The 22214-nt window shown below is 40.6% G+C and overlaps 1 protein-coding gene across 1 annotated transcript; it reads right to left on the bottom strand.

Moving 5' to 3' along the window:
- Positions 1 to 11166: 11166 nt before the first annotated feature.
- Positions 11167 to 21812, bottom strand: CSTA (cystatin A). The gene is made up of 3 exons (XM_068974757.1): positions 21747 to 21812; positions 12700 to 12801; positions 11167 to 11295 (listed from the first exon to the last, which is right to left on the bottom strand). The coding sequence occupies exons 1-3, from the start codon at positions 21810 to 21812 to the stop codon at positions 11167 to 11169; spliced, it is 297 nt and encodes a 98-aa protein (XP_068830858.1).
- Positions 21813 to 22214: the final 402 nt, after the last annotated feature.

Below are 22214 nucleotides of genomic sequence, written 5' to 3'. Positions count from 1 at the left end.
TTTTCAAGCTAGCAATGGTGCATTGAACCCTCATTCTTGGAATCTGACTTCCTTTTCCGTTATAAGCCAAACAAACTGCTTTTAAAGGGTGTATATTAGTTTTACATAATAATTTTCCTTTCTTTTAACTTCAAGTCAACTGATTACAACTCTAATTGTATCTGCAAATCCTTTTTTCTGGGTAATGTAACATCACAGATGTAGTGTCTCATATTCACAGTCTGAGGAATTAGCGTGGGGCTTCTTGCAGAGCCATTCTAGGAGTCTGCCTACCACAGTTTAAACGCAAGCCTCCTGGCTCTGGCACAGTTGGATCAACCCACCCAGCAGGGTTGTGGATAGGCTTGTGTGTTCAGTGTGGTGACTGTCCGGTTGTACACTAGAGCATTTTGAGCGTTTACCATGGATCAGATACTGCTGTAGTTGCTGAGGATATTAGAAGACCTACTTTTGTGAAGATTATATTACAAGAAAAAAATATCCTAGTGCCAGCAATGAAAAGGATTTTCTATAGGACTTGCCTGTTATTGAATGGTACATGACAGAAAAAGTGAAAAAAGTGAAAGTCACTCAGTTGTGTCTGACTCTTAGCGACCCCATGGACTGGAACACTCCAGACTCTGTCCTTGGAATTCTCTAGGCAAGAATACTGGAGTGGGTTGCCATTCCCTTCTCCAGGGATTCTTCCTGACCCAGGGATTGAACCTGGGTCTCCTGCATAGATTCCTTACTGTTTGAGCTACTGAAGAACCCACATGACAGCTGATATTTAATAATTATTAGATGTATGAGTGAATTGAATGGATTCATGGAAGAATAAAAATAAGACACAACAAAGATGTCCAACAGGGAATTCAGAACCAGAATCCTTGGAAAAGATTCATAACAGCCTTTCCAGCATTTCACGTCTGCTCTAAAGTACTGTCTAGTAATCCAATTTTAACAGGATGCTTGAATCATTCCAATAGTATGAAAATGTAATTATGGTATGGATGACTTTTAGTGTAAATGAACATGAGTGTATTTAGCTTGTGATAAATGGCACTTAAAGCCTCAGTTTTTAAGAAATGGGTGGTACATTGCTTTTGAAAGTTGATTTGTGTGCTGAAACTGTCTTGCATGTAATTGCTGCCTTACAACAATGTTGTAACACTGATTTTGCTGCTTAAAGGATAGGTAAGTGTTAGTCACTCAGTTGTGTCTGACTGTTTGTGGTCCCATGGACTATAGCCCTCTAGGATCCTCTCTGCATGGAATTCTCCAGGCCAGAATACTGGAGTGGGCAGCCATTTCCTTCTCCAGGGGATCTTCCTGACCCAGGGATCAAACCTGGATCTCCTGCACTTCAGGCAGATTCTTCACTATCTGAGCCACCAAGGAAGACCCTGAAGGATAGGTAAGATTTAGCCAGAAAGAGAGAAAAAACAGAAGGTACAGAAGTTCAGAGAAGAGTTTGGCCCTTTCACTGCAAAATGGAAGATAACCATGGAGGAAATACCGATGATAATCCATTTGCAAATTCTTTGAGTGCCTTCCACTTCCAAATTTGAGGCACTATTAGCCACTACTAATAGTGCTAATCAGTTTCACTGCTAATCAATGAATAATACAGATTTAAAAATGTTTTCCTCTCAAAGAGCTTTCTCCAAGAAACAGTGACAGACTATTTTCTTGGGCTCCAAAATCACTGCAGATGGTGACTGCAGCCATGAAATTAAAAAAACTCTCCTTGGAAGAAAAGCTATGGCAAGCCTAGACAGTATATTAAAAAGCAGAGACATTACTTTGCTGACAAAGGTTTGTCTAGTCAAAGCTATGGTTTTTCCAGTAGTCATGTATGGATATGAGAGTTGGACCATAAAGACAGCTGGGCACCAAAGAACTGATGCTTTACAACTGTGGTGATGGAGAAGACTCGAAAGTCCCTAGGACAGCAAGGAGATCCAACCAGTCAATCCTAAAGGAGATCAGTCCTGAATGTTCATTGAAAGGACTGAAGATGAAGCTGAAGCCCCAATACTTTGGCTGCCTGATGCGAAGAGATGACTCAGAAAAGATCCTGATGCTGGGAAAGACTGAAGGCAGGAGGAGAAGGGGGTGACAGAGGACGAGATGGTTGGATGGCATCACCAAGTCAATGGACATGAGTTTGAGCAAGCTTCAGGAGATTGTGAAGGACAGGGAAGCCTGGTATGCTGCAATTCATGGGGTCACAAAGAGTCAGACACAACTGAGTGACTGAGCAACAGCAACAAAGAGCTTACATGTAGTAAGGGGAGACAAACCATAGAAAACAATTATACAGCACGCTAAGAGGTGATAAAGTTCCACTCCCTCCCTGCCGAAAAGCAAGTAATCAGAAATGGAGGTTGCAAATGACTGTTTAGCTAAGAGAATATTATAATGCTGTTGATCTTTGAAAAGTCAATTGAATTAGAGAATGAAATGTATCAAGTATAGTAATAAAAAGGAAGTTTTAGGGAATTCCTTGGCATTCCAGTGGTTAAGACTCTGAGCTTCCACCACAGGGGATGCAGGTTCCATCCCTGGTCAGGGAACTACATCCCACATGTGGTGGTGCAGCATGGTTAAAAAAAAAAAAGTTTTCTAATAAGTCGATATCTTTCAAGTTATGCTCCAAAGGTACTAGTTTGGGAAACAAGAGCGATAATACACCTACTGCTACTGCAGTGGTCTCTGCTTCCGCGCCGCACTACCTACGGAAGACCGTCCAGGAATACCTTGTAAACTGGGAGATTAGTCAAAGATGTGGTCTCATTTCAAATTAAGAAAAATGAATGTTCTGCCTAGAGATGGGGGATCTAATCAAATACATTAGAGATCATTTAGGTTACTCATGATTTCTGTGTGCACTTAGACTTCTAGATAAGCCTTGATTGTTTCTTTTAAAAAAAAACACACAAAACTTACTTACTTGAGTATAAACACTGAAGAGTAAAAAAACCCAAAAAGGTCTAAAGTGATCTCTCCTAATAGCGACAGCATTTCCAGAAAAAGCCTAGTTTACCCACAGCATTATGCTGGGGAGGAAAGTCAAAATGTTAATAAGAGGTTTGAACTCAGCTAGCTCCCAGGTTCTGAGTGCAGTGACCAGTTGAGGGCATCCCTGGACTGAAGTCAGACTTCACTGAAATATTCCACCATGCAAATATAGTTCTCTCTTTGCTCAGTTGTTCAACCCACATTAAGTTTCTCTCTCTTTCCCTAATCAATTGTTCTTTACTTTTCTGAGGACAAAATGTTCCTGTGCCTGTCCGTCCATCCATCTCCTCATCCATATACTTGTCATGTGGATCAAATACCATACCAGAGCCTTTTCCAGGGAGGACTCTGGCCCGTAGCTCCCACTTACACAGCACTCCTTGGTAGCCCACTTTATACCATGCTGATTGGACCAGGGCTGAGCGATTGACCCAAGAACTGGCAAACCTTAAGCTAGCCAGTGTCCTGTAACAAGTCCTAGAACAAAAAGTTGATCAGGACAATCAAATTTTTCAAGGCTCTGAACTGAGAAATACTGAGAAAATGATGTACTTCGCAGTGGGAGGTGAAGCTTGAAGGAGAGTGGTGATGAGGTACAACAGGGGCCAGGAAAGCCCACTGTTCTGAAAAAGCAGGGGCCCCTCGTGGCTCAGTGGTAAAGAACCCACCTGCCAATGCAGATGACACAAGAGACACAGGTTTGATCCCTGGGTCAGGAAGATCCCCTGGAGGAGGAAATGGCAACCCACTCCAGTATTCTTGCCTGGAGATTCCCATGGACAGAGGAGCCTGGTGGGCTACAGTCCAAGGGTTGCAAAGAATCGAACATGACTGAGCATGCACGCATATGAGGATGCACGCTGTGAAGCAGAGTAAAGTATACAAAATAGAAGAGAGAATGTCAGCTGGAGCTGGCAGAAGGGTGGACAGAAACAGAGAAGCAGAGAGCTTGGGGAATAGCTGAGACCCATGAATGATTGGGCCCTAGAGTAAAAACCCACCATCACAGCTTCTCAGTTCCTTAGAGCTGCCTTGAATCCCGGTTCTGGCTGTGAGGTCCATTTATATTCGGGTCCCTCTTCTCCATGAGACCTGGTTGATTGGCATTTTCTAGATCTCTCGGCAGATGCATCTTTATGATAAATCCCTACATGACATAAAAAAGTTCTTTTGAACGAAAGGAGTCTATCAAGAACATTTCCAGTCAGTCAGTGGCCAAGCAGTATCTTCTTGTTTAAATAGTCCGTTGACATTAGGATATTTTTTTTTCATCCAATCAATACTTTCTCATATTGTTTTTGAGAGCACCATGGATGTGCTGGATAGCCTCTTGGGAGAAACTCCCCATGGTGTCTGAACTTCAGTTCCAGCAAGGAAAGACTCAGATTAGCTTCCAGGTTGAGTTTTGGCTTTTAAATGAGAAACATGCCAGAAATTGATCAATTCACTCCCTTAAGTAAGTAAAGCAATCCTGTTTCCCAAGAAAAAACAGGGTAGGCATTGACTACAACCCTGGGTAGCCTCATGTCCCCTGAATCTTCAGTTGACCCAATACATCATTTAACCACGTCTATGGCAGAGAATTCTGGAAGTGCCTGACAGATAGCTGGGGTTGAGGCCCTCACCTTTGAAGGCAAGAGTGCATTCTCTCAGTCTCTTTCTTTGGGGTTAGGGAAAATAATTCTCACCATAAAGAACACATTCTTTCTCCCAGATTGCACTTCAAATTTGGTGGGGCAAATGTTTTAGAAATGTAATTTTTTTCCTTTGCTTGCCGTGGTATTGCTAAAAGAAGACATGTCTTTTGGGGGAAAAACCTGATCCTTTATTTGGATAAGGCCTTTAATTAAATGGCCAACCAACTTCTGAACCCTCTCCATCAACAGTTAATCCAGTTTTAGGTCTATTTTCCTTTTTGTTACTCTGGGAATTGCAACAATTTTGGAGGAATAAATCTACTTGCTCAAGCACCACCTCCTTAGCCTTTAAATAAGCCACTCCCTTTTCACAAAATCATCTATGTTAAAACTGATTTTAAACTATTCCAGCTGAATACTTTTAAACCAATTTGCAAATTATTAAGATACATTTAAATGTGGAGAAATGTACTTTCCTTTCTTTTATATTAATCTTCAGTGGAGTTTTACAATATTGTGTTAGTTTCTGTGGTACAGCAAAGTGAATCAGCTATACATAAACACATATCCCCTCTTTTTTGGATTTCCTTCCAATTTAGGTCACCACAGATCACTGAGTAGAGTTCCCTATGCTATATAGTATGTTCTCATTAGTTATCTGTTTTGTTTGTTCTTGTTGTTCAGTTGCTAAGTCGTGTCCAACTCTTTGTGACCCCATGGACTGAAGCATGCCAGGCTTTTCTGTCCTTCACTATCACCCAGAATTTGCTCAAACTCATACCCATTGAGTTGGCGATGCCGTCCAACATCTCATCCTCTGTTATCCCCTTCTCCTCCTACCCTCAGTCTTTCCCAGCATCAGGTTCTTTTCTAATAAGTCAGCTCTTTGCATCAGGTAGCCAAAGTATTGGAACTTCATCTTCAACATCAGTCCTTCCAATGAATATTCAGTACTGATTTCTTTAGGATGGACTGGTTTGATCTCCTTGTTGTCCAAGGGACTCTCAAGAGTCTTCTCCAACACCACAGTTGAAAAGCATCTATTCTTCCTGGCTCAGCCTTCTTTATGGTCCAATTCTCACATCTGTGTGTGACTACTGGAAAAACCATAGCTTTGACTATACAGACCTTTGTCTGCAAAGTGATGTCTCTGCTTTTTAATATGCTGTTTAGGTTCGCCATAGCTTTTTTCCCAAGGACCAAGCATCTTTCAATTTCATGGCTGCAGTCACTGTCCACAGTGATTTTGGAGCCCAAGAAGATAAAGTCTGTCACTGTTTCCATTGTTTCCCCATTTATTGGCTATGAAGTGATGTGACTGGATGCTGTGATCTTAGCTTTTTGAATGTTCAGTTTTAAGCCAGCTTTTTCACTCTCCTCTTTCACCTTCGTCAAGAGGCTCTTTATTTCCTCTTTGCTTTCTGCCATAAGGGTGGTGTCATCTGCATATCAGAAGTTGCTGATATTTCTCCCTACAATCTAGAATCTGGGCTGGTGGCTGCGCTGGCTCCACCTCTCTTTCCTTGGCTCAGGAGCTGGCAGCCAGTTGCGACAGTGGTGGGGGCTGGACCATGGGCTGCACACAACCTCTCACTGCCTCAGCGTGGGCAGCCCAGCCAGTCCCCAGGCGGTGGCTCATGTATGGCTAAGCCCAAGCAGCCTGCCTGTGGGGCTCCTGCTCCTGGACTATCCACCAATAAAAGGGAATGAACTCTATCTATTTTATACATAGTATCAATAGTGTATACATGTGAATCCCAGTTTCCAAATTCATCCCACTTGGCTTTCCCCCAAATGTATTTTTCAACATTTTGTGAATAAAAAATTATTTTTATACTATTTTAATTTTACCTGGCTTAGACAGATTTGGGTCACACTTCCCCCCACCCCGCCCCACACCGCAAGACTTAAGGGATCTTAGTTCCCCAACCAAGGGTGGAACTTATGTCCTTGGCAATGAAAGCACAGAGTCTTAACCACTGGACTGCCAGGGAGTTCCCTGGGTCACACTTTCCATTTTTAATTCTATTAAGGCAGGTAATTCAGTTAAACCATTTTCTCTTTTCCTTTATAGCATAGAAGTATTCAACCCTAGCTAATATTAAAATCACTTCGACTGTTTTCCAGAGATTCTTATTTAATTGGTCTGCAGTGGGACTCCAACCTAGATTTTTTTTTTAATTTATAAATTAAGTGGTTCTAATATGTAGGCAAGATTGAGAATCACTGCACATAGTACTTGATCTTCTTACCCATTTATTCCTATTTATTATTATGTTCTCTTTAACATAAAGTCTACCTAACCAGCAACATGATATATGTATCCATTTACTCCAGTTTTTAATTTCTGATAGTGAAATGCAGTAATTGTCTTTGCATAGATTCTGTGCGTCCTTCAATAGACTAATTCTTTTTTATTTTTGTTTTTATTTATTTATTTGGTCAGTTTTGTTTTTGGCTGCACCGGGTCTCCGTTGCCGAGCAGGGACTGCCCTCTAGTTGCAACGCTTGGCCTTCTTGTTGCAGAGCACCGGCTCTAGGCGCACAGGCTTCAGTAGTTGTGGGCATGGGCCTAAGGGCCTAATTGCTCCAAGGCATGTGGGCTCTTCCTAGATGAGGGATCCGAACAGTGTCTTCTGCATTGCAAGGAGGATTTGTAACCTCTGGACCACCAGGGAAGCCCCTAGGCCAATTCTTAGACTGGTGGTATAGGCTTTCTATACCAAGATCAGGATAAAGTAAAAATAAATCTAATAAATCTGATTATGGAGTTTCAAATATCTTTGATCAGCTCTTCTGTGCATATAGCTATAGATATTTGTGTCCTTGTTTTCACTGTTTGGAAAATGACTCTTATTATTAGGCCAGTGGAATCATCTGTGGTAACCCTGTTACCTAAGAGCCCTGTGGCATTAATACTAGCCAGGCAGTGGAGATCTTTTAGTTCATTTATTGAACTAAATCTCTATGTGGTAAGAGCTGAAAGCAGATGTATAAGACAGTTTCCTTATCAAGAAGCATTCAGAGTTGTCAGTGTTTACCAAAAAATAATCGCTGTATTTCAAGTTTTCTCGAACCTCCTTCAGGGTCAGAAGAGCTGAGCAAATGAATTCTAAGCTTGTCTTAGTGAAGTGTAGGGATTAAGAGTATTGGTCCTGGAGGCAAACAGCCTGGGATTTTATCCTTACTTTACTAACTAGCCATGAGGCTGTGGGCAAGTAACTTAACCTCTCTATGTTCAGTCTCTGTAAAGGGGAGAAAATAATACTAGTTACCTTATGAGGTTGTTATAAGAATTAAATGAATTATATGTGGAAAGTCTTTAGGACTCTGGCATAAAATAAGCACTTAATATATACTATATTATTATCTGGGGGTGGGGGATTGGCAAGTGGCACTAACAGAGTGCGGAACACAGTGGGAGACATTATTCAGGGCATCTTTATAACAAATATCCTCTTCTCTTTCCCCTCTTCCTTTTTCTCCTTTCTCCCTTCTCATCTCTCTCACTTCTTCCCCTTTCTTTCCTAAACAATTCAGTCCAAAATCCATTAGATAATGCCAAGGAAGGATTACAATGAATAGTTGTATTACAATAAATTAGAATATATACATGAAATAGAAAAATTTCTAGAAAGACATACTACTAAAACAAACTCAGGAAGAGATAGTCAGTCTAAATAGATCTATAACAAGTAGAGAGATTCTATTAGTAATCAAAAACTTCTCACAGAGGAAAGCCCAGGCCCAGACGACTTCACTGCTGAATTCTACCAATCATTTAAAGAAGAACTGATACTAATTTCACATAAATTCTTCCAAAAAATAAGAGAGGAACACTTTCCAACTCATTCTATGACACCAGTATTATCTAGATACCAAAACTAAAGACATCAGAAGAAAACAACAGACCGCTATCTTTTAAGAATATGGACGCAGAAGTCCTAAACAAAATGCTGGCAAACCAAACGCAGCGTGTAGGAAAGAATTGTACACTATGACCACATGAAATTCACTTCAGAATGCAAAGCTGACTTACCATTCTCAAGTCAATTAATGTAACATACTGTATCAATAGAATAAAAAGACAAAACCACATTGTCATCTCTAGATGTAAGGAAAAAAGCATTTGACAAAATCTGATGTCTTTTCGTCATAAAAAACACAACATATTAGAGAATATCCTCAACTTGATAAAGTGTGTCTACAAAAACCCCTTAGATAACATCATACTTAATGGTGATAGACTGGATGTTTTCCCCTAAAGGTCAAACAAGACAGGGATATCCATTCTCACCACTTCTACTCAACTTTGTACATTCTAGCAAGTACAATTAGGTACTTAATTAAAATAAAAGGTATCCAGTTTGGAAAGGAAGAAGTAAAACTATCTTTCTTTGCAGATGACGTGATCTTGAAGTATACGAAAATCCTCAGGAATCTACCAACAAACAAGTTCAGCAAGTTTGAAGAATTCAAGACCAATACATAAAAATCAATTGTATTTTTTATACATGTACAACTGAAAACAAAAATGAAACTAAGAGAACAATTCCATTTACAGTAGCATCCAAAGAATAAATTTAACAAAAAGAAGTATAAAACATATACTCCGAAAACTACAAAACATTCTCAAAAGAAATTAAAGAAGGTGTAAATAATTGGAGAAGCATCCTTATTTGTGTATTGGTAAGTTTAACATTGTTAAGATTTCACTACTCCCCAAATTGATCTACAGATTCAACACAATTACTATCAAAATCCTAGCTGACTTTTTTGTAGAAATTTATAAGCTGATTTTAAAATTCATATGGAAGTTCAAAGGATCCAGGAGAACAAAAACATTCTTGAAAAAGAAGAACAAAGTTGGAGAACTCACCACTTGTTGATTTCAAAACTTACTACAAAGGAAGAATAATCAAGGAAGTGTGGTACTGGCATGAGATATACATGTAAATTAGTGAAACAGAATTAAGGTCCAGAAATGAACTCATGGGACTGTAATCAGCCAGTTTTCAACAAGGACACCAAGACTAATGTGGGAAAGAATAATCTTTTCAACACGTCATGCTGCAAAAATTAGATAACCATATGCAAAAGAATGAAATGGAATCCTTACATCATACTATTAATACTTATAAAATTAACTCAAAAGGGTCAAAGACTCAAATTAAAAGCTAAAACAACACAACTCTCAGAGGAAAACAGGAGAAAATCATCACGAACTTGAGTTTGACAAAGGATCCTTAGATTTGACACCAAATGCAAAAGCAACAAAAGAAAAAGAAATAATTTGAATTTCATTAAAATTAAAATCTTTTGTGCTTTAAAGAACACTATCAAGAAACGCAAAGATGGGACTTCCCTGGTGGTCCAATGGCTAAGACTCCATGCTCCCAAGGCAGGGGCCCAGGTTCCGTCTCTGGTCAGGGAACTAAATCCCACATGCTGCAACTAAGGGTTTGCATGCTGCGACTCAGAGATGGTTACCTCAACTAAGACCCAGTGCAGTCAAATAATAAACAAATAAATTTAAAGATTACTTATAAAAAAAAAAGGAGTGCAAAGACAACAAGAAAATTGAGAGAAAATATTTGCAAATTATATATCTGGTACGGTACTTTATATCCAGAATATGCAAAAACTCCTAAAACTCAATAATAAAAAGACAAATAGATCAATTTAAAACTAGACAAATGATCAGAATAGACATTTCTCCAAAGAAGATATGCAAATGAATAATAAACTCAAGAAAAGATGTTTGTCATCATGGAAATGCAAGTAAAAACCATGATAAGAAATAATTTCACACCCAGTAGGAAGAATAGACTCAAAAAGTCAGCTAAACAAATGTTAATGAGTATGTTGGAAAAGTCCAAACTCTCATACACCGCTTTTGGGAGGGTAAAATAAGGCAGTTGCTTTGGAAAGCATTTCGTAAGTTCTTTGAATGTCACTCTTTGAACACAGAGTTGTCTTGAACCAGTAATTTTACTCTCAGGTATATACCCAAGAGAAATAAAAACATTTGTATACACAAAACTATGTAGACACATGTTTGTTGCTGTCTTAGTCGCTGAGTTGTGTCTGATTTTAGGTCTGCTCTCTTTAAGGAGCAAGCATCTTTTAATTTCATGGCTGTAGTCACTGTCTGTAGTGATTTTAAGGGCCAAAAAAAAATTAAAATCTGTCACTGTTTCCATCTTTTTCCTCATCTGGAGAAGGGAACGGCAAACCACTTCAGTATTCTTGCCTTGAGAACCCCATGAACAGTTGCATTAGGCCTCAGTAATTTTTCTAAGATTTCCAATTGAGATCAGTTTGCATGGAATTTCTTATATCTTAAGATATAAATTGATTTTGAGAAAGAAAAGGTAATTATTATTATATAAAACAGACGAGAACTAGTTGAAGAGATTAATTTATTGGAAAAAGAATGCTTCTTTATTGATGGCTACATTTATTATTAGCAGGAATCATTAATCAGGTGCCAGAGGAAAGAATCAACCACCTTAGGAACATGCTGCTAAAAGCCGGTCAGCTCATCATCCTTGGTTTTGTCAACTTGGTAGCCAGTAAGTGTCAAAGACTGATTTTGTTGAGGAAGGCTTTTGAATACTTTAATGTGAATGTAACGATTATCACCTGTTTGTATCTGGAAGTTGAAAAAGAAAAAGGAGATTAATTTATTTGTGTGGACCCATATCAAACGAAAAATCTACAAACCTCTAAAGACTTCGCTGCAATAACCTCTTTTGGAATAGCGTTCCTGGACCATTTTTAGACCCTTGGTTCCATGGACAGAGGAGCCTGGCAGGCTACAGTCCATGGGGTCGCAAAGAGTCAGACAAAACTGAGTGACTAACACTTACATAAACCTATCACTTTATTTTATGAAAGAAAGGGCAGGTTAAAGACATGGCAAGAGGCATAGGTCCTGTGCCCAAATGAAATCCAGAGTTTTAAAATAATTACATTTTATTTTCAAGGATGCACACACAGATCAAGAAAACAGGTGACAGCCTTTTTTGTGATTCTATGTTCTGACTCCCAAATTGGGATACTTTGTCACATGGTTTGAGAAAGAAGAAAATCAGAATTGCCCTAGAAAATTTGGGATGTGTTGTTCCCATATCTGTACTAGAACTTGCTTTATAAATGCCCAGAGGTAAAACCAAGCAGGGCCCAGGGATAAAACTGAGCAGGGCCCAGGGATGGAGAGTCTGGTTTTCCTTCTAAAATAAGGGGATCTTCCTGGGAAATCATTTGTATGAAATGGTAGTTTGGGCATGAATCTGGGACCTAGAAAACTATGATAAGAATTTCCACTTTTGTTTTTGGTTTAGACAATGAACGTTCTAAAATATTTATTTATTTATTTGGCTGCTCTGGGTCTTAGTTGCAGTAGGCAGGATCTTCGATTTTCTTTGTGACATGCAGGTTTTCCAATTGTGGCTCGCAAACTGTTGGTTGTGGCAGACGGGATCTAGTTCCCTGACCAGGGCTTGAACCTGTGCCTCCTGCACTGGGAGCACAGAGTCTTAGTCACTGGACCATCAGGAAGTCCCCATGTATTTAAATTATATTAATCAAAATGCTTACTTAAAGGGCAAAAGTGGTTTAAATTATTTTCTCAGCTACTGATTCAAACCATTCCTTAAATCCATTCACTTCCGGCACATAGAATCACAAAGCTTTGAGACAGAAAGAGCTTCAAGATAGCATCTGGTCCAGCCCCACAACATGAAGATCCCACATGAAGAAGCCATTGTTATGAGCTAAACACAGTCTGAATTCTGAATCTTTTTCTTTACATCTTCTGGAAATTAAGTTAGGAATCAGTAGAAGAAAGCCTTCTAATTTCACAAGAAAAAGGGGATATAAATATACCACCATCTGCCAAGTTTGAGAGTTACCACTTGGGAAGTATCATGCTAGGTAGGTGTCCTGATTTAGGACAAGGAGAAGGAACAAATGATAAAGTAAGGGTGACAGGGAACATCACATAAAATGAAAGATACAATATCTTTTAGTGCTAAAGTGAATGTTGAAGTCTAACCTTAATGTAGTAATTTATTCCAGCAACCACTTGAGTTTTATATTCTATAGCTATAAATTCTTCATATGTCTCATTTGTTTTTCCTTCAAGCTGTGGTTTAACCTTAAGAAAAGAGTATGAAATAGAAGTCATATTTTTATGGCAAGACAAGAGAAATTTAAACAACAAAAAATCTCTGCCCTTTGGCCTCCCTGTTTCTGGCCCACACTGTGCATTGCATGTCTGCATTATGCATCGACCAAACCACCCCGTTAGCAGGAATACCTGCTCAACCATAAAGAGCAACATTCTCTTAGCATCAACAAGACAACTTCAAAGATAGCATTCCTCCTTGATCTTGTAAGGTGTCACATGACATACCATATTGCTGCTTAGATCTGGATTAAATAAACTGTCAACTAAACATCGTTTGATGCACAGCCCTTGGTCTCAAAAAACTTATATACCTGTGCCTTGACTTCTAATGGGTGGAACATTAGATGAACTTTCTGAGATGCTTTTCCTGGGTTATAATCCTCAAATTCAGCTCAAATAAAATTTCCACTTCTTTCTTAAATCAGCTGATCAATTTTTTGTCAACAAGAGGGAACAAATTCAAAGCTGTATTGAACTCCATGTATGTGATTTACAAATTTGTTAAATATGTGTTTGCTGCTGCTGCTAAGTCACTTCAGTCATGTCCGACTCTGTGCGACCCCATAGATGGCAGCCCACCAGGCTCCTCCGTCCCTGGGATTCTCCAAGCAAGAACACTGGAGTGGGTTGCCATTTCCTTCTCCAATGTATGAAAATGAAAAGTGAAAGTGAAGTCACTGAGTCGTGTCCAACTCTCAGCAACCCCATGGACTGCAGCCTACTAGGCTCCTCGGTCCATGGGATTTTCCAGGCAAGAGTACTGGAGTGGGGTGTCATTGCCTTCTCTGAAATATGTGTTTACAAATAGTTAAATACATCTTTGATTAATAAAAGTGGGAGACCAGTAATTCCTACTAAGTACAAAATGTTTTATTTTGAAATAATTTCAGGGACTTTCCTGGTGGTCCAGTAGTTAAGACTTTGCCTTCCAGTGAAGGGGATACAGGTTTGATCCCTGGTTGGGGAACTAAGAACCCACATGTTTTGTGACAAAAAAAACCAAAATGTAAACAATGAAACAATGTTGTAACAAATTCAATAATGACTTCAACAAAAATTGTCCACATTAAAAAAAGATCTTTAAAAAAAAATTTCAGACTCAAATTTTCAAACAAATTCAATAATGACTTCAACAAAACTGTCCACATTAAAAAAAGATCTTTAAAAAATTTTTCAGACTCAAATTTTCAAAAATAGTATAGCATATCTCAAGGTCCTTAATTTAATCACATCTGCAAGCCCCTTTGCCATGGAAAGTTTCAGGGATTAGAGTGTGGCCATCTTTGAAGGCCATCCTTCTGTCTACCAGAAGGGGATACAAGCTTAGATGCCAGCATTCCTGAACCAGCATGAAAAGGCAGCTAAAGAATCTCAAATGGAATGTGTAAGATTTTACTAAGTCCGTCAGTTTTCAGTACAGGGTACCCCTATACTGAATTCCTGCTCTCAGCTGGGCATCATAGTGCCCACTGTGGTTTCTCTGACTCAGTTTCTGCTAAGAGTAGAGTTCTACTCTTCTGTCTGTGGGGAGGACTGGAAGCAGCTTGTCTTTCAGGGTGGAGAATAGTGAGAGGGAAGGACCTAGGCACAGTGTAACTGCTTCTCAGTCTTCCATCAGTTCTCCTGGTTTCAGCTGCAGGCCTCACTCTTGTCTTCCCGTTTCTGGTGTTGCTAGTGCTTGAGCCATTTTAGAGTTCTGCACCATGAGTCTGCTTGCTTCTGGCTCAGACATTCCCCCATGTGGCTTAGGCTCTGTCTAGATGACTCAAATCATTTTACATTGTTCATGTTTTCCATCTTCCAAAGTTTTGTTGAAAAAAAAAATCCACAAACTATTGTTGATATCTCTGAGGTGTTTGCCTGTCTCTCATTGTCTTCATATTTGCAGATATGACTTTCCCTCCAACCCTCGCTTATCACTTAGAGGGAAAGGAAACAAGTGTGTGTGTTTGATATACCTTGTTTATTGGGAAGTTGCCTCCCTGCCCATAACTGAATACTTTATGTGCATATATGGCTTCAATCAGGCCTCCATTGGATCTAGGGTTCTCCCAAGGCCATCTGGTCCTTCTCTTCAGTGGGCAAATGTTTTGAATCCTTTTCTATTGATGCCTCAGTTTGGGTACCAGAACTGTTTTCAAAGACCTAGATATTTGGGGAGTTCCCTGGCAGTACAGTGGTTAGGACTTGGTGTTCTCATGGCCAGGGCCTGGTTCAATCCCTGGTCGGGCAATGAGAGCCTGCAAGCTGCATGGCACAGCCAAAAAAAAGACCTAGACATCTGCAAATTCTTTGAGCTCTCAGACCTTTTTTGAAAGGCAAACACTTCATGGACCACTAGCTACTTCTACTGTATAGACGGGAAATCTCCAGAATAGATGGGAAAAATGTGATTGTTTTTTGGGAATGGAAAGCAGAGAAAGGAAGAAGACAAATAGTGAAGAAAAAAGAGAAAGAAATGGGGAGAGACAGGGCACAGGAGAGAGAAGAGAAAAGTGGCCAATTGTGCAGAGAGAATGAGCTAGGGGAGAGTTCAGTGTCTTATCACTTCCCCCATCCTCACCCTTTGGAGCCAATACTGGGTACCTGTCACGTTAGGAGCTGAGTTGGGAAGGGTTAATCTGGACACTAAACCCTGAATTATCTATTTAAGCTTCACTTTGCAGGTGAGGAACCTGAGACTGTGAGAGAACATGACAGCTAAAGGCTGAAAAATTATTAATTATACTTAAGGCTTTAAATACCTTGAATAGTGAGTATCTGATTTATCTTTTTTTGAACCCGGTATCAGACATTTTTATTTCTTATTGTCCCAGAAACACATCCAAATCTGTAATTTGGGTCTTTCCGTCGTATCTATCAGAGATGGCAATGGCACCCCACTCCAGTACTCTTGCCTGGAAAATCCCATGGACGGAGGAGCCTGGTAGGCTGCAGTCCATGGGGTCGCTGAGAGTCGGACACAACTGAGCAACTTCACTTTCTTTTCACTTTCATGCATTGGAGAAGGAAATGGCAACCCACTCCAGTGTTCTTGCCTGGAGAATCCCAGGGACGGGGGAGCCTGGTGGGCTGCCGTCTATGGGGTCGCACAGAGTCGGACACGACTGAAGCGACTTAGCAGCAGCAGCAGCAGCAGCATTGTTGGATGCTATGAATCTGAATGATGGGATATCAGGTGAGGAGGAGGAAAAGCGCAGAGTAAAATGGAACTGATTACGAAAGCTTAAGTTTCAGAAGGCAGGTTGGTGTTGAAAGACCCCTCCTCCCCCAGGATGGGTGCTAGGAGAGTGAAGACCAGCGGGGAATGGTGGTCCAGTGTGGTGGTAAATAGACAGACCTTAAGCTGTGCATAGCTGCCTCTTACTTTCTTCAATCTGCTCTGCATGGTGGTGGTTGAGGTGCTGAAGGGAACAGTATAGGTTGGGGTCCAAACCAGGGGAAGGATGCTATCAGGGAGGAGCAGCTGATAAAGTGCAGTCAGCCCAGAGCTGTTCAAGCTTTTCTTGTTGCTGCAGAGGATGAATCCTGGTGAGCTGTTAATTCTCTGGGATATGAGGATTTCAGCCTTGCTCCACCAAAGATGCAGGAGTTTCTCCTACCTTCCCCAACCTGTAATCATCCTGCAGAAACACACTTGGGCTATGCATAATTCAGGAAAAATGAATAGAAAGATTATGGTGGCAGCATGGCTAGGCCATTTTGGGGACGTTTTAGAGCGTAACTAAGGAGAGTTTGGGTAGCAGCGTGAAAGCACAGTGGGGCTGGTGAGAGGTGACTTGTGGACATTTGCTGCCTGTGTTTTGAGGGCCGGAGAAGTATGGGGCAAGGCAACCAGCATACACGAAATAATGGCACCTGCCTTAAGAAAGGAGGACAAAGTCTTAGACCAGAGAGAGGCATGCAGTCAGCAAGGAAAAGTAAATCAGAGGGTTCTCACATCAGATGGCTGCAATCTTCTAGGAGAAAGAACTGAAATGCCACCTGGTCAGGCCGTGGGGATTGGAAGGACTGAGAACCTGAGGAGAGAGAGGGTCCAGTTCCACCCCTGTAGGGTTTCTAGAAAAAAACCCACAAGATGTGACTGGAAGGCTAGCTGGCAGCCCCAGGGCCCTGCAGCCGTTGTTCACTGGTGTGAATTCGTAGATTTGTAAAGGGTGAGTTTTCTGTGATTCTACATCTTTCTTGGGCAAAGTTCCCTGAAGCTGGAGTAGAGCTGAGGAGGAAGTGGTGGCAGTGGGAGTGACCTCTGACTGAGGACTGGAATGCCAGAGCTCACGGGGTCATGGAAATCAGGGTGGAGGAGGGGAGGAAGCCACCCATGATGGGGTCCAGCTGGGTGAGCGATGGAGTGGGCTGAAGCATGCGCTGATGCAGCTGGGAGGGAAGTGCCTGAGGGACTCTGGTGGGGCTGTACGTGGGGGCAATGGAAGAGCTGATTGATGAGGAGGCTGTGGTCAGAGAGGAGAGCACATTTGTGGGTGAGTAAGAGCCACAGCATGCTAAGCTCCCGGGTGTGTCCACAATGGTGTGCAGATGGGGTGTTTGTCTGTTGTTTTTGTTGCAGGTTTTGTGTGGTGTCCTGGCAGACAAAAGTTAGGATCTGTGGGTATGCCAGGAATGGTATTCAGCAGCCAGGTTTGACTTAGGGGTGTGTGCACACGTGTATGTTTTGTGCGTATGCGTCTGTGCGTGTGTAATAATAGCTTTTATTTCTAAAAATAAAAATTATTGCTACAACATTTCTTTCCTGTATATAAACATACTCAGAATTCTCATCCAGTGATTTTTCACATATGACATAAGATAATGGATCAGCCAAAATGATCCAGAGGCTCTTGCCAGTGGGCCCTTCATTTGATCCTTAATTACATATATTAAGTATTAAGTATTTACATACTAAGTAATTAATCACACATATTAATAATTTACATCTTAAGTAATTAATGACACATATAAACACACACATTCAGGGGTGGGGCCATGTTTGAGTCTTTGTTTCCTTGTGTGTATCCCTTTTCTCCAATTTATTTTACAAATTTCCCTGAGGGTAGGACCAGGTTTATGTACCTTTTCTTCCTACAGCAATTCACTCAGTACTTTGTACATAATTGATTTTCTCTTTTTTAAAAATTTTAATTTTGGCCATATAATGCAACTTGTGGGATCTTAGTTACCCAACCAGAGATTGAACTCAAGCCCTCAGCAGTGGGAATGCTGAGTCCTAACCACTGGATCACCAGGGAATTCCCAAATCAATGTTTTCTGAATGCAGAAACCAGGGTTGTTTCCCTCATAATAGCTTGTCTCCCCAGATAGGAAAGAAGACAGAAGAGAGGCAGAGAGAATATTGAAGGAGGGGCTTTATTCCTCTGTACTCTGGAGAAGGAAATGGCAACCCGCTCCAGTACTATTGCCCGGAAAATTCCGTGGATGGGGGAGCCTGGTAGGCTACAGTCCGTGGGGTCACAAAGAGTCAGACACGACTGAGCGATTTCACTTTCTTTCTTTCTATAGTTCCTTTTGGAGAAGGAAATGGCAACCCACTCCAGTGTTCTTGCCTGGAGAATCCCATGGACAGAGGAGCCCGGTGGGGCTAAATCTATGGGGTTGCAAAGAGTCAGACACCACTAAGCAACTAACACACACTCTGGACCCAAGTACCATTAACAGCCTTTAATACCTGATACCACCCATTACCATCCACTCTCTCTCATCTTCAGAACAGAGAAAGTCCTTTCTTCTGCCTTCAAAAATGTTCAAGACTTCTCAATTCCAAGCCCTTTGTTTGGCTTTCTTCTCTTTCTGATCCAATCTCTCTTTCATTCTGATGTCAAATTCCTTGAACCTGTGGTCATCATTTTTCTTTGATGCTTTCCCCTTTACGTGTAATGACCTCCCTCTCCCCTCTTTGCCTCCCCAGTGGGTGCTTCCTTTAGCTCGAATTCCACTGAGAAGCTCTCTGATAAAAACAGGGAAAGCTGATAAACTTCATTTCCTCCAAGTATATCTGATTTTAATAGGTGAAATTTTAAACTAAAAACACATTAAAACATCAAAGGAATAAGACTTCAAGGTAAATGACAGGTAAGTGGAGGTCTTCCCTGGGACCTCATCAAATCACATTAAGTATGTGATTACCTACACATACCCATTTCCCTGGCCCTGCCCAGGAACCTAAATATTTCTATAATCTTGGAGAAGGTGTTGATTAAATTTCCTCACCTAAAAACTGGTTGGAGTAATATCTGCCTCTTGGGTTTTTTTTGTGGGGGAATGAATGATATAACTGAAGTGAAAGTGCCTCCTAAACTCTAAAATGTTTTCTAAGCTGAATATCCCTCAATATTCCAGCCCTTAAATGGGAATTGTCGCCTAGGGCTATCTCCTGTGAGCCAGGGAAAGTGAAAGTCAAGTTGCTCAGTCATGCCCGACTCTTTGTGACCCCATGGATAAGAGCCATGGGGAATCTTCCCAACCCAGGGATCGAACCCAGGTCTCTCACATTGTAGACAGACGCTTTACCTTCTGAGCCACCAGGGAAGTCTGTGAGCCAGGGAAGACAAGTGATAATTGGGAGTTTAGTACTGGAGGAACAGAGCTGCTATGCAGGAATTATTCACCTGAAAGTAAGACTGCTTGACCAGTAATCTCTAAAGTTTTTCCTGGTTCCAAACCTATGATTATGAAAAAGCACTTAACTGGAAAATGTTTTATAGTATGCTCTAGATATCTTGACTTCCCTAAATGGGTTGTAAACTTCCTGAGGGCAGGGGCTGTATCTTATAGTCCTTATGGATCTTCTATAACATTTAACACAATGCTGGACACCTAAGAGATATTCAAGAAAAGATTCATTGATATTCATGTCTCATATTGATTTAAAGGGAGGCTGGCTGCTTGCACAGGGAAGGCAAGTTTGCAACATTGTCTCCTCCCAGTGTATTCCCCTCACTCCACAAGCTTCATCATGTCCCGGACATAAATCTGGAGATAGGCTAGCTTCTTGATTAGATGGTTATTAACCTCTTTGAATCTCAGTTTCCTCATCTGAAAAACTGATGTGATGTCTTCCCTCCTTGCCCCAGGGATTATAAAAATCAAATGAGAGGCTGAATGGAGGACAAGGCTATCAAAACCGCAAAACATCTTTCTGGGCTGATGTAGCTACTTAATAACTCTTATTCTACCTCTCTGACAGAGTTGAAGCCCAAGGTGAGCAGGAAGAAACACACTTTCAACTTAATTTATATATTTAAGGTATGGCTTACTGATAGATATTATTAATAATGCAAGGCCTTCTTATAAGTTGTTACTTAAAAAAATTATACTTGCAAACCAAGATAGGCTTTATAAAAATCATTATAATTTTCTGCACCTTCTATCTTATATTTCAAATATCTGTTATTTCCAACCCCCTTACAGCTCTGGTCCCTGAAGAGTCTCAGGAATTTTCCCAGGACAGTAATGATCTCAAGCAAAAATTGAAAGTAAACAATTGTGATGCCTCACTTATCCACGTTCACTTCCAAGTCATTTCTTTTTTCACCTGCGCTTCGCTGCATGCAGGATCTTAGTTCTCTGATGAGGGATCGAACCCATGACCCCTGCACTGGAAGCACGGAGTCTTAACCACTGGACCACCAGGGAATTCCTTCCAAGTCTTTTTTATGAGTTGCAAGGCAAGCGGTGTTATTTCCACTTTACAGAAGATATTGAGAATCTTTTGCTGCCCTCTGATTTTAGAAAGCCCATCTCCTGTCAATTTCTCAGAATACCCTGTATTTCTAGTCCTGCAGGCAAGTGAGGTCATGGACCACAGTCTGGGCATCACCAGAGTTGACTAGAAATGCAGAACCCCAGGCCTACCCTAGACCTAGTGAGTCAGAATCTGATCTTTTAACAAGACTTCCAGGTGATCTGTGTGCCCATTGAATTTTAAGAACACTGACAATATAGGGATTCCAGTGAAGGCATTAATGACTTAATATTATCTTCTTCAAGAAAGGATAAGTGAGAAGGTATTTACTATTTTAAAAGAACAGTTGAAAGGAAAATACTTAGCCCCACAGAATGAGTGATAAAATTCCAGGCAAAAGAGACCTTCTCTGTGCTCTAACATACAGAATCCCATCTCTTCCACTTACACATGAAGCTAGCCTTTGCCAGTGTCACAGAATGAAAGGGCAGGAAGGAATGACATAGGAAATAGGGCAATACTTTATAAATCTAAAATAGTAATTTATATATTTCTTATTTTCACAAAAATGCAATACAATTTTTATTTGATAGGTGATAACAAATCAGACAACACTTAGAAAAATATATTAACCTGCTAAACACATTGAGTTCTATTTTCACCATAATCAATTTTGAAATCACCGTAGACTATGTCACTTCTCTGTTAGTGTAATCTCCCAAATACTAAAACATTGTCCATTGAGACAAATTTGTAGGAAGTTTGTAAGTGGATCATTTTTATGATTTATTCTACATTTAACACATAAAAATTTTTTTCCTATAGTGCATTTAAAGTCTAGTTCATCAATAGTTAACAGCCTCAGACTTTAATTACATGTTGGCTACACTTGGTGAGAAAAGACAAATTTCATCAGAAGCTGAATTAGTAATCCTAGAATCATACATTGTAAGAGCTTTAGCGATGATCCCATAAAAATTCTCCTTTTACAAATGGGGAACCTAAGGCTCAGAGAAGGGATGTGACTTGCTTAAGATCACTCTCAGTTAGGATTATCAGAGATTTCATCTGAAAAAATTTTCAGTAGGAAGTCCAAACAAAGCCACTCATTTCCCGGCATTCCAGTTTTCCTGTTCACCGACACATTTAGCCCAGGGCCAACCTAGGAACCAAGATTTGGGATCAAACCTTTCCTTGGGCTGAATTCACTTACCGTGTTAGCAATCTCCTGGATTTCTGGAGTGGCAGGTTTGGCTTCAGTTAAACCTCCAGGGATCATTTTGGCTAATTGTGTCTGTTCTGGGCAGGATGCTGGCGCTGAAGTGGTCAGGTAAGGGTGGAGATACTGGTTTTTAAAGAGGCTGTTGTTCACAAGCTCCGCCTATAGAATGTTTTGTTTTCCTCAGAGAGAAAGAAGCACAGGGAAAATGAAGGAAGAGTTCTTGCTTCCTCAGTGGAAAACACTAACAGGACTTGGGAAGAACGAGGGGCCGGGGAGGAATGAATGGGTGTGTACAACGTGTTGTGTTGGAACAAGAATCAAACTTCTTTGTGTTCTCTTTGACAATGGTTTCATCCTGTTGCCTCTGAAGTATGAAATCCGAAACCACAACCAGAGCTTCCCAGTGTTTAAAACCTCTAACAAAACTTTATTTTTTCAAGAAATACCTTTTAAAAATGT

The sequence above is a fragment of the Capricornis sumatraensis genome, chromosome 1 (genome assembly GCF_032405125.1).
Source record: "Capricornis sumatraensis isolate serow.1 chromosome 1, serow.2, whole genome shotgun sequence".
Classification (NCBI taxonomy): Eukaryota; Metazoa; Chordata; class Mammalia; order Artiodactyla; family Bovidae; genus Capricornis; species Capricornis sumatraensis.
Note: the sequence above shows the minus strand (reverse complement) of the source record. Positions and strands in the feature narration are given on the sequence as shown.

Excerpts from the sequence above, each read along its gene's own strand:
- CSTA (XM_068974757.1), bottom strand. The coding sequence starts at position 21,812 with ATGATCCCTGGAGGTTTAACTGAAGCCAAACCTGCCACTCCAGAAATC. Across the intron at positions 12,802-21,746 it reads TCCAGGAGATTGCTAACACG|GTTAAACCACAGCTTGAAGG; the intron begins GTAAGTGAATTC and ends TCTTTTCTTAAG. Across the intron at positions 11,296-12,699 it reads GAATAAATTACTACATTAAG|ATACAAACAGGTGATAATCG; the intron begins GTTAGACTTCAA and ends TTCAACTTCCAG.